Genomic DNA, 17,400 nt, shown 5'->3' with positions numbered 1-17,400 from the left:
AACTCCTCCCATGTTGCCATGTGGGTATTGTGCTCCTGGCTATCCTCATGAACCTTCACTTAGTGGCTTGCATTGTTCCAGTCCTTTAGTCCTTCCTTATTAAGTCTGTATTCTTTTGGAGAAAACATTTAGCAGCAGAAGCAGTGCAAGCTATATTTCTGTTTGAGTACATCAGCCAGCTTCTTTTGATTTTTTTCCCCATTGACTAAGACTCTGTTACAAAAGTCATGTTGACACTCTCCCATCTTTGTTTTTCGGAAATGTGTAACTGTTTATGAATGATATGTGAAAGCTAAGGTCTGGAGTATTAACAGTAATACACTTTAACTGCACTTTAACACTGATGTAAACTTTAACAAACATAAACTATGACACAATAAACCGAAGGTTTACAACCACCCTGTTACAAAGGGGATGGAAAACTAATAGCATTTTAACTAACATACAAGCAGGAAAGACACCTGTAAAATAACACCTGAACAGGCCTAACGTTAACTTTCCAAATGTCCCTGATGAATTTAAGGTGGAGTACTTTAACACACGTCGACTCAGCTATTTACTGATTATTAAACAATGCTGCTATCGTCCGAAGTAAGCTAGCAAGCTAACACTGCTCCAACAATGGGAACTACCATCATTAAACTATTAATTTCCTTTCGCTTCATCACATTGACGTTACTGTATTTCTATCTTCTTCACATTTTTCTTCCTCTTCTTTCCTTCTTTTCCTTCACTGGGTGCTGGATGGTGACCTTTTGGTTCCGCTACAGTATCAGTAACTCTCTCTCCTGGTCTTGGGGTTTATTAGAAATATCATAATGGCTGTGCACATTAGCTGTTGTGCCAGTGCAGCCCTAAATGTGGTCATCTCAGTGTTGATGTCTGTGTCTTCCGGAACCAAGACAGCAAACCAGATACGTTATTTTCAGCATAAATGAGATAATGCCCTTTTAGATGTAATAATGTAATGTATGTTAAAATACAATGTTAAAGTCTTTAAGAACAGTATATCATGGTATGCTGATGATACAAAACATTTTTTTTCAAATACTTAAAACTCTATTGAAGATTTTAGATTCCTGTCAACAACTACATTTTAAAATGATTTAATTAAATTCTCAACTTGTTTATGTTTGCTTTATGATATTACTGCTGAAATCAGACACTGTCAGATGACACTGAACAAGCTGGAGGATAACTGTGTCTATGCATGAAGTAATGCCAGAGAGTTTTAATGTACATATCACCAGGGACAAGAAAATATTACCATGATATGAGTTATAATCCTGAACATGTGAAAATATAGAATAAAGAATATTGTGTTGGTATAAACACATCTATTAAAAAATATATTTTATTCAAAGAAAAAAAATATCTATTGTCTTACAGAATTTAAAACATCTGATAACAGCAACAATGAGAATTTTAATATGTGAAGTTGAATGATGTTAAGTTAGTGTAATAACAGAAACAGAGAGTGAGACAGAAAGACACAGAGTTGCAGATAGAAAGAGTAAAAGCAGTAAAAGTAACCAGTAAAACAACTCGACCCACTGCAGAGAGAGAGATTAATAAAGTTTATATGAGCTCAACTAAACTCCATCCTGTTGGCTGCAGCAGAGGAGCTTCTAGTTCTGTTGGTCTTCCTCAGATTGGATGAAACTGATCTTAAATGTTTCACTTCCCTCTCTGAGCTCAGTAACCATGGCAACAGACAGGCATCACTGCTGAACCATGACGACGGACAGGTTTCAGTACTAAAGATAAAAAGTTAAAGGTTGCATTTTGTTCCTCTGACGTATCTATGTTAAAAACCCAAATTCACAAAGAAATCAACAATGGCATGCTGCTGATCAATGATCAATGATCTATGATCCATGATCCCATCATCCAATGATGATCCCACTACTGCTGTAACAAAATAATTTCCCAGTCTGGGATCATTAAAGTAATTCTATCTATCTATCTATCTGATCAAGTGATTGATCCATTGATAACCAGCATGATGAGAGTAATCCAAGTCCCTGTTGGAGTCAGTCAGAGCATTTCCATAGAGAGCCACTTTGCATCAGCAGCACCATGCTCCAGTGCTCTGGGAGAGTTTATAGTCCTGAGAGTTGAACACTGGATGACTGACAGCTGTCCTTCATGACAACAGAAGACACAGAAATCCTCCTCATCAAAACATGACTTTGATCTGCGTCCTCATCTGGACTCTCCTCTGCTGCTGCTTCACAGGTAAAGTCCAGAGAATCAAACTCCTCTCCTCTATCAACATCCGTCCCTCTGAAATGAAGCCCACAAAACCATGACGCTGCTTTATGTTTTTGTCTCTGTGTCCTCAGAGTCCAGAGGTCAGTACACAGTGACCCAGCCTGGAGCAGTGAGCTCTGCTCTGGGAGGCTCCGTCACCATCAACTGTAGGACCAGTCAGAGTGTTTATGGTAATGACCGTTTAGCCTGGTACCAACAGAGAGATGGAGAAACTCCTAAACTTCTCATTTACTATGCTAGCAGTCGAGCATCAGGGATTCCAGGTCGTTTTACAGGCAGTGGATCAAACTCTGCCTTCACTCTGACCATCAGTGGAGTTCAGGCTGAAGATGCAGCAGTTTACTACTGTCAGAGTTATCACTATCCCAACAGTCAGATGGTGTTCACACAGTGAAAAACCGTCGTACAAAAACCTCCCTCAGTCAGACTGAACAGAAACTGAACTGACTGCTGCAGCTGGAAGCTACTGCAGAGACTGATACACTTCACTGAGGACACACACACCACATATTTTCTATCGATGTCTCACCTTCCATTTATATCCAATTGTAATCCCATGCTCTTATTTCATTTGCCATATATACAGAAGGAGCCAAACGAGGACAGTTAATAAAACACTTCTGACCTTTGACCTCAGCTTGATACTGTATCACATCAGATTTGAACATTTTTAAATTTAAGACAACATGAAGACACAGATCAGCATCAGAAAAAATCCTGTTCAAGGTTGGCCCAAAGAAAGCTGTTATCCTCAAATCATAACTGATATTATCTTAAAGGAGTCATCACCTGGTTTTTTACATATCCAGTCCCTCTTGGATCGCTTTGGATCAATTCTTAAAACTTAATAGAAAAAAAAAAAAAAAAAAAAAAAAATCAAACATAGAGCTTGTTTAGACACTTTTTCATACCGCGACTTTCTCACACGAGATTATGCGCGAGGTTTTGACTGGTCCGGATGTGCATTGTATTAATATGTAATGAGGCGCGCGTTGATTGGCCGCAGGAAGGACAGAGCCGGTATGGGGGGCGAGCCTGCATACACACAGACTCCAAAACATAAACAGCCCCCTGTCATGGCGCACACACTAAATGACGAACCTTACGGAATTCAGGCATTTATGTACGAGCCGGAGTCGGAAACCGAACGGGAGAGTGAAGAGGCAGAGACGGTGGAAGAGACACGTTTACAGCAGGACGTCTCTGAATGGTAAATTCTTTTTTTTTTCCTTCTTACTTTTCACACTCGTGTTTTACATGTAAGACCTGAGTTTTAATGCTGGTGGTCACGATGTATGGCGTGAAAATGACAGAGAAATAAGCAGATTCGGCGTGCTCACTCTGGCTGAGGACGGCTGTGAGCCGATGCTTAATATGCAAGTAGCCTCCTGTGGTAACGTCACCACAGGAGCAGAGTCAAAATCTCGTGCTTTAAGAACGCGCACTACTGTGCGCTATTCCTGTTTGGAAAAACAGCCAAAGCGAAAAAAATAAGCCACTTTCAAACTCCAGCTTTTCAGGCAAGATTCAACAGAGGTCCAACAGCAATATGCATGATTTAACGAGAGAAATTGCGATTTCTGGGTGACGACTCCTTTAAATAAATTAAATGATGTTCAGTGAAGAACATTTCTATGTCAGCTATGATCAAAGAAAAGGACAAAAGACAAAATGATATCCTCATCTCAAACAGTGTCAACGTCACATTGAAACGTCCAGACCTGGATATGTTTACAGACAGTGTTCTGTGTTACATTAAAAACTGCATAGACATTGTCATAGTAGAAAAACGCATCCGGGTCTACTCAAACCAGAAGCCCTGGATGATTCGGGAGGTCCAGCAGCTGCTAAAGGAGTGGAAAACCGCCTTCAGATCATGTGGCGGGGCTCTCTATAGCACAGCACATACCAATCTGAAGAGGGGCATCCGAAAGCCCAAGTCGGACTACAAGAGGAGGATGAGGACCACCTGGGCAGCAACAACAGCAGGCAGGTGTGGCAGGGAATCCAGCACATCACCAACTACAGGATCAACCTCGGGACTGCTGAAGGGGATGCCTCACTGATGGAGGAGCTGAACCACTTCTCTGCCCGTTTCGAGGTTAACCCACCAGAGGCAGCCACGCCACATCCAACAGCCCACAGCGACACCGTCCTCACTGTAGAGGAGCATGAGGTGAGGCGTACGCTGTGGACAGTCAACCCGAGGAAGGCGGCTGAACCTGATGGCGTCTGCAGACACGGGCTAAAGGACTGTGCGGACCAGCTGGTGGGGATCTTTACTAAGCTCTTCAACCAGTCAGTCTCCCAGTTCACTGTCCCATCCTGCCTCAAGTCCTCCACCATAGTCCCCCTGCCCAAAAACACAAACATCACCACTCTCAACAACTACCGTCCAGTAGCACTCATCCCTGTGGTGATGAAGTGCTTTGAGGAACTGGTCCGTAGTCACATCATGTCATTCCACTCTCCCACCTCTGATTCACAGCAGTTTGCCTACAGGGCTAACAGATCTACTGAGGACGCCATGGCCACAACCCTCCATGCTGTATTGTCCCACCTAGAGCAGAAGGGGAGTTACGTTAGGCTGCTCTTCATAAACTTTAGCTCTGCTTTTAACACCATCCTCCCCCATAGACTGGTGTCCAAACTGCCTGACATTGGAATACCACACTCCACCTGCCTTTGGATTAAGGACTTTCTGACACTCAGAGGGTAAGAGTGTGCCCCTGTACATCCACGGCCCTCAGCCTCAGCACTGGCTCACCACAGGGCTGCGTGCTGAGTCTCCTGCTCTACACCCTCTACACCCATGACTGCAGCCCCATCCACCACAAAAACACCCTCGACAAATATGCAGATGCCACCACAGTAGTGGGACTCATCTCGAGGGTGGAAGAGTCCAACTACAGAAACAAGGTGGAGCGATTGGCGGAGTGGTGCAGAGTTAACAACTTGCTCCTCAACACATCAAAGACCAAGGAGCTCATCGTGGACTTCAGGAGGAAGAAAACAGACATCTAGCTGCTGCTCATAGGCAGGACCTGTGTGGAGAGGGGCTCCGACTTCTGCTTCCTGGGAGTCAACATCGTGGAGGACCTGACCTGGAGCGCCCACACCACTGAGCTAATGAAGAAGGCCCAGCAGAGACTTTACTTCCTGAGAGTTCTCAGGAGGAACAACATCCCCCAAAAACTGCTGGTGTCCTTCAGTTGAGAGCATCCTGGCATATTGTCTGTGTGTGTGGTTTCCAAGCTGCACTGTGGCACAGAGGAAAAAGCTCCAGGGGGTCACAAAGGCCGCACAGAAAATCATTGGTTGCCCTCTCTACTCTTTGGAAGATCTTCACAGATCCCGCTGCCTCAAAAAGGCCAAAACTGTCTTACAGGACTCATCACACCCCAGTCACACACTGTTCAAACTACTGCTGTCAGGCAGGAGATACAGGTCCATGAAAACAAGAACAAACAGACCACAAAACAATTTTCATCCATCAGCCATAAGTGCATTGAATAATGCTACTAAAGCATAATTCTCACCACTTACCTTTGTCAAAAGGGCTATGTGCAATTTTTAAATGTATACTTGGATGTATGCATGGGTGTGTCTCCTATGTGTTTTTAGCATTAATATGCATACAGTAGTTTTTATTTCTGTATTTATTCATGCATTTACTACCTCCTGTTGCGCTGAATAAGGACTGCAATTAATTTCGTTGTACCTGTTACAATGACAATAAAGATATTCTATTCTCTTCTATTCTATTCTAAAGAGTGAAATAATTGACATTTACATCCATGAATACTCCGTCATGTTCGTGATGGTTTCAGGTCAGTCTGATGCATGTCCCTTCAAAGACACAAAACTTATTTTTCTCTTTGAATTAATTAAAATTAGACAGATGAAATTTTGGATGAGAATTATAAATAAATTCATATAGATCAAAGAAGAAAGACTACGGTAGAATATCCACAGTCTTAAAACAATGAAAAAGTAATCAGGAAAAAATTGAATTGTGATTTGAGTGACTGTGTGCTTTAATCTGACAAATGTTCCTCATATATTATGTATGTTGAAAGAAGGACCATGTAACATTTATAATGAAAGTAATGAAATCTTTATTGTTGTAAAATGTTGAAACAAAAGCAAGAACACATTAATGTTGAAACATGTTGAGAGAAAGAGAGAAAGATTACTGCAAGCTACACAAATTATACTTTCAAACTGCGATCAATCTGGAGACAGAATGATACTCTGTTTTTATTCCTGTTGATGAATTAATTGTTAATTCATTTATTGATGAATTAATGAATTGTTCGCTATTTAGATTTTTTAATACAGAACATTAGAATTAGTTTCAGTAACAAATTCATCTTCTTGAAGGCAAGATGAGTGTAATAATAAGCGACTTAAAAAAAATTACTAACAAATTGTAATATTACCAAAATTAACGAGAGTAGATAAAACAGAAAACTCTGTCAAATAAAATCAACAGTCTTAACGCCATTGAAGAATAATCTGTGAAAAATGGATTTGGTTCTGATGTGACTGTGTGCATTAATCTGACAAATGTTCCTCATATATCATATATGTTGAAAAGAAGGTCAAAGACATGTCGCATTTATACTAAAGGTAATGAAATCTTTATTGTTGTAAAATGTTGAAACAGAAGCAAGAACACATTAATGTTGAAACATGTTGAGAGAACGAGAGAACAGAGAGAGAGCTGAGAGCAGTATGAGAGTAAAACCAGCAGCAGAGTCCCAGTGAGTCAGGTCAGGACTGGGAACACTGGTCTCTCCTCAGTGTCTCTGAGACTGGAGTCTGGGAGCCCTGGGTGGCCTCACAGGTCACAGAGCCCACCTTCCTCCACTGGTCTGCAGGGAGCCTCAGGGTGCTGCTCCAGCTGTAGCGGCCGTCCTTCTCCAGCACCCCGGGGCTCCTGCTCTGCTCCCAGCTGCTGCTGCTGCTGCTGCTGCTGCTGCTGCTGCCGTCCACCTTCCAGGACAGACTCCAGTCTGAGGGGAAGCCCTTGTTGGCCAGACACATGAGCGTGGCCTTCCCCTGCTGCAGCTCCTCACTGGAGGGGGGCAGCACCGTCAGGGTGGGACGGACATCACCTAGGAGACACCAATCAGCTTAGAGGACAGGGACCACACTGCTGTCAATCAACCAGCAGACACTGGGACACCTTCACTGTGTGAGAGTTGATTTAGTCCTTTAAGGAGTTTCTGTCAGATGGTTTTTCTGCTCCACCAGTCACTCACTCACACATTGTTTCACTTCCCTTTAAGAAGCCTCTCATGCATATCAGCACAGAGAGAATCATCAAACAGAATGAGCTGAAATATATCAAACTACACTGGAAATAAAAGACATCAAACTTTCTCATCACAATCAGACAAAACCTGAACTATATGTGACTTTAAAATATTTAGTGGACACATACACAAATACAGAAAATGAACCGACTGCAATCAAATGTTGGACAAGAGGAGCGTTTTGAACGCTGCTGTCATTGAGGTGAAGAATTACATCTCCTCTTACAAAACATTTGTAAAACAGGTTTACAGTTTTATCTTTTCTACACTTCAGGCTGTTTAAATGTCACTTTGACAGGAATGTGTAAAGAAATGTTTAGTAAAGCTGCTCTGAGTTAGCCTCCATGATAAAGGAGGAGAATTAAAACATGAAGACTGAAAGTGTTGGAATTAAAACAAGACATATTTATCTGTCTCAAACATCCAAAACCTGACATAAAAAATTGCTTCACAGTATTTTACAAAGGATTTGTGCAGAAACTTACTTCCAACATCCAGTCTGGTTCCTCCACCAAAAGTCCACCACAGTGATACAAACTCATTGAGCCGCCGTACAAAAACCTCTGACTGTAGAGAGACACGGCTCTCTGACTTTGACACACTGAACTAAACCTACAAGCCCTCAAGATAAAACTTTACTATTGAAGTTGAAAATGATGATTTATCTACTATCTAAATATTTCATATTCAGTGTAGTTAGTTTTTGAATTCATGTTTCTGAAGCAAACTTTGTCTCTTACTGACAAATATTTGTGCAAAAATTAAACATTAATTATAAAAACTGACTATTTTCCTTGAGATATAAAGAAAAAAAGGACATATAGTGTCTGAAATAATAAAAATGTTAAAACATTTGACTTACTTCCAACATCCAGTCTGGTTCCTCCACCGAACGTGTACCACAGTGATACAAACTCATTGAGCCGCCGTACAAAAACCTCTGACTGTAGAGAGACACGGCTCTCTGACTTTGACACAAACACACTCAACACAATTAGTCTCTGATTGTTGAATATTATCAGCTGATATGAAAAGTGACGATAACACAGAGCCACAGATTTACAGAATGTATGTTTTTATTTGATATATGCTCATTTTTTTTGAAACTTAAATTACTTATTCATGTAATTTAACAGTACAGATGACATTGTGAAACACATTTTTCAGCAAGCATGAAGTCCAAGACCCCTCAAAAATTGACACTGAAATTATCCTAAAACATGCTTTAAGTGATTGACCGATTGATAAACAGCATGATGAGAGTAATCCAAGTCCCTGTTGGAGTCAGTCAGAGCATTTCCATAGAGAGCCACTTTGCATCAGCAGCACCATGCTCCAGTGCTCTGGGAGAGTTTATAGTCCTGAGAGTTGAACACTGGATGACTGACAGCTGTCCTTCATGACAACAGAAGACACAGAAATCCTCCTCATCAAAAACATGACTTTGATCTGCGTCCTCATCTGGACTCTCCTCTGCTGCTGCTTCACAGGTAAAGTCCAGAGAATCAAACTCCTCTCCTCTATCAACATCCGTCCCTCTGAAATGAAGCCCACAAAACCATGACGCTGCTTTATGTTTTTGTCTCTGTGTCCTCAGAGTCCAGAGGTCAGATCACAGTGACTCAGCCTGGAGCAGTGAGCTCTGCTCTGGGAGGCTCCGTCACCATCAACTGTAGGACCAGTCAGAATGTTTATGGTAATAACCGGTTAGCCTGGTACCAACAGAGAGATGGAGAAACTCCTAAACTTCTCATTTACGCTGCTAGCAGTCGAGCATCAGGGATTCCAGGTCGTTTTACAGGCAGTGGATCAAACTCTGCCTTCACTCTGACCATCAGTGGAGTTCAGGCTGAAGATGCAGCAGTTTACTACTGTCAGAGTTGGCATTACCCCAACAGTCAGTGGGTGTGCACACAGTGAAAAACCGTCGTACAAAAACCTCCCTCAGTCAGACTGAACAGAAACTGAACTGACTGCTGCAGCTGGAAGCTACTGCAGAGACTGATACACTTCACTGAAAACAATAGGTTTCATGTTACATATAACCAAATATCCTTATTGTAAAGAGAAATGTTGACATACCGGCCCATCTCTAAAAGCTTGTTACCTGCCTAGTTGAGGTAATTCAAGACCAAGTTGCTGTAATAGATTGACAGCAATGTTCCTCATCCCTTGAGTTGAGAGAAAGAATAACACATTTCCCACAAATAGTTCCGTATTGCAAGTGCGCTAGATGAGGAAAATCAAGACCAGATGCTTTTTTAGAATTCACAGGAAAATAGTTCTGCTGGCAGAGGTAGACACTGGTACAATAAAGACGATAGATAGATAGATAGATAGATAGATAGATAGATAGATCTTTGTTATAATTGTACATTGTACAACAAAATTGAGATGCAAAAACATAAAAAAAAACATCAATACTAAGATAGAAATAGATAAATAAAAAACACAAATACCAAGCACACACCTCACATACACCATGTCATTCACGTGATGGTACAATCACCAGATTATTGCACAGTCAGACAGGAAAAAGTAACTATTGTGTTACTTTTATATGTTCCCCCTTTTGAGCTCATTATTCGCCGTTATTCCCATCACTGTTGATGACCCTCTGGAGTGCTTTCCTCTCTGATGCTGTGCAGCTGACATACCACACACACATGCAGTATGTCAACACTCAATGACAAGATCAGTTTTTGTGACAGATGGTTCTTTCTGTTGAGTCTCTGGAAGTAAAGTTTCTACTGTGCCTTCTTGATAGTCACTGAGGTGTTAGCACTCTACGACAGGTCCTCCTCAATCTGGATGCCCAGGAACCTGAAGTCAGAGGCCCTCTCTACATAATCCCCACTGATGCACAGTTATAGAATGCTTTCCATTATCTTCCTCGGAAGTCCACAATCAGCTCCTTCGTCTTGGTGGTGTTAAGGACCAGGTTATTGTCCCTGCACCACCCAGTCAACTGCTCCACCTCCGCACTGTAGGCAGATTCACCCCCCTCAGAAATGAGTCCCACTAATGTGGTGTTGTCTGCAAACATCATAGTGGTGTAGTCATGAGTGTAAAGGGTGTAGAGTAGGGGGCTCAGCACACAGCCCTGTGGGGAGCCGGTGCTGATGCTGATGGATGCTGAGAGGTGGGAGCTCACTCTCAACCTCTGAGAGCGATTTGTCAGGAAGTCCAGGATTCAGAGGCAGATGGAGGAAGACAGTCCCAGCCCCGTCAGTTGGACACCAGTCTGTGGGGGAGGATGGTGTTAAACACAGAGCTAAAATCAACAAAGAGCAGCCTTGCATAGCTCCCCTGCTGCTCCAGGTGGCTCAAAGCAGTGTGGAGGGCTGTTGCAATAGCATCCTCTGTAGATCTGTTAGCCCAGTAAGCAAACTGGTGAGAGTCCAATAGAGGTGGTAGACTTGAGATTATGTGCCACCGAACCAGAGTTTCAAAACACTTCATAATAATCTGTGTAAGTGCTCCAGGACGGTAGTCATTCAGGCTGCTGACTGCTGAATTTTGGCAGTGGAACAATAACAGAGGACTTCAGACAAGGTGGGATAGTGTACTGGAACAGGGACTGGTTGAAGATCCTGGTAAAGACAACAGCCAGCTGGTCTGCACAGGTCTTCAGTACACGTCCAGGTACACCAACTGATCCAGCAGCTTTCCTCGGGTTCACCCCCCCTAGTGTGCGCCACATCACATGTTTCTCCAACATGAGGATGTTGTCACGGGTTGAGGGGTGTGATGTGGCTGCATTCAGTTGCTCGCCTCAAAACGAGCAAAGAAGATGTTCAGTTCCTCCACCAGCAAGGCGTCTCCATCAGCCACTCTGAGGTTGTTGGATTTGTAGCTGGTGATGTGCTGCACCACCTGACACACCTGCCTCGTGTTGTTGCTCCTCAGATGTTCCTCTATCCTCCTCTGGTATGCTGTCTTGGCCACTCTGATGCCTCTCCTCAGGCTGGCTCCGGCTGCACCGTACTGTGACCCATCACCACACCTGAAGGCCTTGTTTCTCTCCTTCAGCAGGGCCCCGACCTCTCCAGTCATCCAGGGCTTTTGGTTTGGATAGACCCGGATGCGCTTGTTGATGGTAACAGTGTCCATGCAGAACTTGATATAGCTCAGGAGGGATGAAGTGTAGTCCTCCAGGTCCTGGACAATGTTTCAGTTTGGAAAAACATCTTGAAAACTCTGAACCCAGAAGAAAATATGAATTGATGTGAACATGAAGGGATCAGGATGAAGACTGTGAACTCGATATTTGAGCAGTAGTTCAGGAAATGGTTTTGCAAAAGCAACAAAATGATGTGATGTGGACAGTTAAAAGTTCAAACTTCAGCTCAGTCCAAACTAAGAGCACAGAAAATAAGATATTTTAAATAGCACTAAATTCTCACGCAAGTTATTAATTAGATGTTCGTGACCTTTTTTAATTTGATTTTTTTTTTTTTTCTGAATACCACCACAACACCGCAACACCATCTGTATGTTTATTCTTGGATGTATCAGACAAAACTCATGGGGAGGGTCCAGGTTAACATAACTGAAGCATTTCCATAGAGAGCCACTTTGCATCAGCAGCACCATGCTCCAGTGCTCTGGGAGAGTTTATAGTCCTGAGAGTTGAACACTGGATGACTGACAGCTGTCCTTCATGACAACAGAAGACACAGAAATCCTCCTCATCAAAAACATGACTTTGATCTGCGTCCTCATCTGGACTCTCCTCTGCTGCTGCTTCACAGGTAAAGTCCAGAGAATCAAACTCCTCTCCTCTATCAACATCCGTCCCTCTGAAATGAAGCCCACAAAACCATGACGCTGCTTTATGTTTTTGTCTCTGTGTCCTCAGAGTCCAGAGGTCAGATCACAGTGACTCAGCCTGGAGCAGTGAGCTCTGCTCTGGGAGGCTCCGTCACCATCAACTGTAGGACCAGTCAGGATGTTTATATTGGGAGCTACCACTATTTAGCCTGGTACCAACAGAGAGATGGAGCAACTCCTAAACTCCTTATTTACAGGGCTAGCACTCGAGCATCAGGGATTCCAGGTCGTTTTACAGGCAGTGGATCAAACTCTGCCTTCACTCTGACCATCAGTGGAGTTCAGGCTGAAGATGCAGCAGTTTACTACTGTCAGAGTCTTCACTATCCCAACAGTCAGTGGGTGTTCACACAGTGAAAATCCGTCGTACAAAAACCTCCCTCAGTCAGACTGAACAGAAACTGAACTGACTGCTGCAGCTGGAAGCTACTGCAGAGACTGATACACTTCACTGAGGACACACACACACACACACACACACACACACATACACACAAACACACACACACAGTTTGATCAAGCAGATGAATCATTTCATATATTGATGCTTTCACCACCAATACAATTAATAAACAAGTTCAATGACAAACTTGTTTTGGTAGAAAACCAGGTAATTCCTCCATCACAGCTTCTCACTATTAATACAAATGTAACAGGACCCGGTTAAACAAACAAATATTGAACCATAAACTTAGGAAAATAATTTATCATGAAGCATGACACACTAAGAACACTAACAGTCTAACATTAATGATTCTTTGCCCTGCTTCTGATGTGAAGGCCTTTTCCACACATGGCTAATGGTCAGCAGCATCCTGAATAAAGTTTGGACAGCAGTGTCCTGCTCGTGATACATCACTTTAGCCAGCAGCAGCTCATGTTCAGCTGTGACCTGAAGAGCAACAAATGCAACTGTAACAATTTGCTGTATATTTACGGTGGATTTACAACAGTATGCTACTGTTTTTTATATTACAGTTTTTGCCGAATGCTTACACACATGTTGCAGACTTTGGCTCACTGTGTCATAACTTAACACACAGGCCGAGTAAGACACAGCACAAGGAGATAAACTCCTAACTTATACGGCAAAATGAAACTCTTGAAACAAAACCTAACAATTCCATTTCAAAACTGTTTTTAGCATCAAAACATTAAACACATGCACCTTTGAATGACTCTTTCCTAGCAGCAACAACACACAGACGTGCTTTATGCAAAACACAGCTGTATTCAGTACTTTGGATGGTTTTTTACTTTAAAAGTCTCATACAGATTATTATCATTATTTTTTTTTTTGTGAAAGATTGATCCACTACAATTGATCTAGACACATTAAAACAAAATGGAAACGCTTCAGAATTTATTTTATTTTTTTTAGGTTTTTGCGAAAGTAAAAAAAAAAAAAACACAAAGACATGGTACAACTAGAATTTTCTACAAAACATAGTGTTGTAAGGGAATGATTGGAAGACATGTAGGCTATGGATCCTGTCTCCTGTTGGCATTTGGCCACATCATCTCATCCACATCACATGCAATGTACTCCCTTGCCAAGCAACGGGGGAAATGTTGCCTTACATGCCATATTCAACCTCGTATGGACCTCACCTAAAGAGGCTCGCAGGCATGTGGCTGACGGTCATAAACTTTCCAGTGCCATGCTGAAAAAAGCTCCTCAAATGGATTCAAAAATGGGCTGTATTGTGGCAAGTTCAGTGCAATAAATCTATTATGGTTGATGAACCAGTCCCGGACCAGAGCAGCCCGATGGAAACTGACATTATCCCAGAAGACAACAAACTGGGGCTGCTCTGGACCGTCCTGGACTACTGTGTCATGAAGTGTGTCCAGAAAGAGAATAATGAGGGCTGTGTTGTAGGGACCGAGGATGGAGTGGTGATGCAGTGTCACTGTTGCCTGTTCCTCTTCTTCGTCCTCTTCCTCGTCCTGCTGCTGCTCTTACTCTCCCTCTTCCTCTTTTTGCCTCAACGTTTCCAAAGTTGGCACAAAGGAGCTGAGCTCACATTAGGTGTATTTGTAGTGCTATGGCTAACACTGATTGGTCTACATTTAGATTTGCTTTTCCAATTTTTATTTGTGTTTTGTATTTCAAATAGATGTGTTTTCCCAATGATTGCACGAGATTGCATTTTTGATCGATGTGTCTTATGCAAAAAACAGTGTGTAGTGTTTTGCATGAAGTGTGTTGGAGAATTTCAAACTCAGTGCAAAGCATGTATTGTGTTTACAGGGTTGGTGCTTTTGTTTAGGGCATGGTCACCAAAGTTAGAGGTTGTGATGCTTTGGGCATAGCAACCACTTTTAGTGTTAAAGCATTAGGCAAAAACTATAAGAATGACATATTAAATACTGAATGACATAAACGGTTATTTCCATCCATAAAGACTTTGTCATGTTCATGATGGTTCATGTCAGTCTGATGCACGTCCCTTCAAAGAAACAAAACTTCAATTTCTCTTTGAATTAATTAAAATTAGACGGACAAAATTTTTAATAATTTTTGAAAAACCATAAACCAAAAATCATATGAAATTGGTGCTTAAAATGTACCAATTAATTCATATAGATCAAAGTAGAAAGACTATAGAATATCCACAGTGTTAAAACAATGTAAAAGTAATCAGGAAATAATGGAGCTGTTATTTTAGTGACTGTGTGCATTACAGTTTTTCTCGATTGTTTACACACATTTTCTGAAAGCATGCCTCATGCTCTCAGAACTCTACACACAAATCAAAAATCACGCACACAATGGGCAAAACCCCTCAATTCTCCTGCAAAATTAAACTTTACATTCAAAACAATGTTATTTCTTCTCAAAATGGTATTTTGTTTTCAAATGACACACACAAACCATCAAATGAATAGACATTTATAAGAACCAGTTGAACACTGATGTGCTCAGTGTAAAACACTATGATGAATGGAAAACACTTCTTCATTCATGATAATGACTTTGGCCTTTTTTGTTCAGTTACACTTACTACAGTCAGTACATACATAAGTGTGATGTAAAATATTTGAGAATATTGTTTTTATACTCAGAACACACAAATACACGGTAACAGATATATTTTATTTTTCCCACAAAAACAATGTACACAGTGTACATCTCAACCAACACAAAGTGCATATACAACAATATACGGTCTACATAGAAAACAACAGAAGAATTTATTGTACACAGTTACAGTAAAAAAATAAAATAAAAAAATAAAAAACTGTGCAGCATGATCTCCTCTGTTTCGGTCTGGCCACAGCAGCTCATCCTCATCACAAGCAATGTTTTCCCTGGCCAAGCAGCAAGAGAAACATCACCTAGCATGGTGAATCCAGCCATGAAAAGCACCAACTGCTATATATCCACATGCATCTTCCATAGCTTGGAGAAGGGGTATACACATTTGTGGATTTGTGGATTTCGGTCATACACTTTACAAAAAATTCTCAATAGGATTGAGGAATGGAGAATATGGAGGGAGATAAAGCGTGGTTGGGCAGTGAACCAGTTACGAACCAGAGCAGCCCAGTGGAAACTTACGTTGTCCCAAATGACAACGTACCTGAGCTGCTCTGGTGGAATGAGTGTGTTGTGTAGGGTGTCTAGGTGTTTGCCCATTTGATGAGTCAGTGTGCATAGTAGGGCAATTCACTTTAGAATTTTGAATGACAGAGTGTTCTTTGTGAAAGCAAGAGATTTTCTTCATGAAAATTGTGCCAAATGCAGAGAATTGTGTGTAGTGTTTTGAAAAAAGTGTGTTTTAGAACTGCAATTTGAGTGTAAAGCAGGAATTGTGCTTCTAGTTTAGCAGAATTGGTTCAGGGGGTTGGTGCATGAGTTACATGTTGTGGTCATTGTGTCTCAAGTACCAGTTTTTGTGTGTAAACAATTGAGAAAAACTGTAATATGACAAATGTTCCTCATATGTCATATATGTTGAAAAAGAAGGTCAAAGACACGTCACATTTATAATAAAGGTAATGAAATCTTTATTGTTGTAAAATGTTGAAACAGAAGCAAGAACACATTAATGTTGAAACATGTTGAGAGAAAGAGAGAACAGAGAGAGAGCTGAGAGCAGTATGAGAGTATAACCAGCAGCAGAGTCCCAGTGAGTCAGGTCAGGACTGGGAACACTGGTCTCTCCTCAGTGTCTCTGAGACTGGAGTCTGGGAGCCCTGGGTGGCCTCACAGGTCACAGAGCCCACCTTCCTCCACTGGTCTGCAGGGAGCCTCAGGGTGCTGCTCCAGCTGTAGCTGCCGTCCTTCTCCAGCACCCCGGGGCTCCTGCTCTGCTCCCAGCTGCTGCTGCTGCTGCCGTCCACCTTCCAGGACAGACTCCAGTCTGAGGGGAAGCCCTTGTTGGCCAGACACATGAGCGTGGCCTTCCCCTGCTGCAGCTCCTCACTGGAGGGGGGCAGCACCGTCAGGGTGGGGACGACTCGACCCACTGCAGAGAGAGAGATTCATAAAGTTTATATGAGCTCAACTAAACTCCATCCTGTTGGCTGCAGCAGAGGAGCTTCTAGTTCTGTTGGTCTTCCTCAGATTGGATGAAACTGATCTTGAATGCTTCACTTCCCTCTCTGAGCTCAGTAACCATGGCAACAGACAGGCATCACTGCTGAACCATGACAACAGACAGGTTTCAGTACTAAAGATAAAAGGCTGAAGGTTGCATTTTGTTCCTCTGACATATTTATGTTAAAAATCCAAATGCATGAATAAAATCGACAAAGTCATGTTAATGATCAATAATCTGATACAGTGATTGATCCATTGATAACCAGCATGATGAGTAATCCAAGTCCCTGTTGGAGTCAGTCAGAGCATTTCCATAGAGAGCCACTTTGCATCAGCAGCACCATGCTCCAGTGCTCTGGGAGAGTTTATAGTCCTGAGAGTTGAACACTGGATGACTGACAGCTGTCCTTCATGACAACAGAA

At 42.1% G+C, this 17,400-nt stretch overlaps 3 gene segments (V, D, J or C); 1 reads left to right on the top strand and 2 right to left on the bottom strand.

The window, feature by feature from the left end:
- Positions 1–7,050: 7,050 nt before the first annotated feature.
- LOC115579228 (Ig kappa-b4 chain C region-like) lies at positions 7,051–8,690 on the bottom strand. The segment is given in 3 exon segments: positions 7,051–7,394; positions 8,458–8,511; positions 8,687–8,690. Coding segments are annotated over 3 exon segments (402 nt in total).
- A 343-nt stretch (positions 8,691–9,033) lies between these two features.
- On the top strand, positions 9,034–9,520 carry LOC115579524 (Ig kappa chain V region 3381-like). The segment is given in 2 exon segments: positions 9,034–9,085; positions 9,193–9,520. Coding segments are annotated over 2 exon segments (375 nt in total).
- Positions 9,521–16,574: 7,054 nt separating this feature from the next.
- Positions 16,575–16,919, bottom strand: LOC115579538 (Ig kappa-b4 chain C region-like; the record flags this gene model as incomplete). The annotated part of the segment is given in 1 exon segment: positions 16,575–16,919. A coding segment is annotated over 1 exon segment (345 nt), but the record flags the coding sequence as incomplete, so codon positions are not given.
- Between the last annotated feature and the right edge of the window lie 481 nt (positions 16,920–17,400).

Source organism: Sparus aurata, chromosome 3, assembly GCF_900880675.1.
Source record: "Sparus aurata chromosome 3, fSpaAur1.1, whole genome shotgun sequence".
In the NCBI taxonomy this organism is placed as follows: Eukaryota; Metazoa; Chordata; class Actinopteri; order Spariformes; family Sparidae; genus Sparus; species Sparus aurata.
This window is presented reverse-complemented; position numbering and strand designations above follow the sequence as displayed.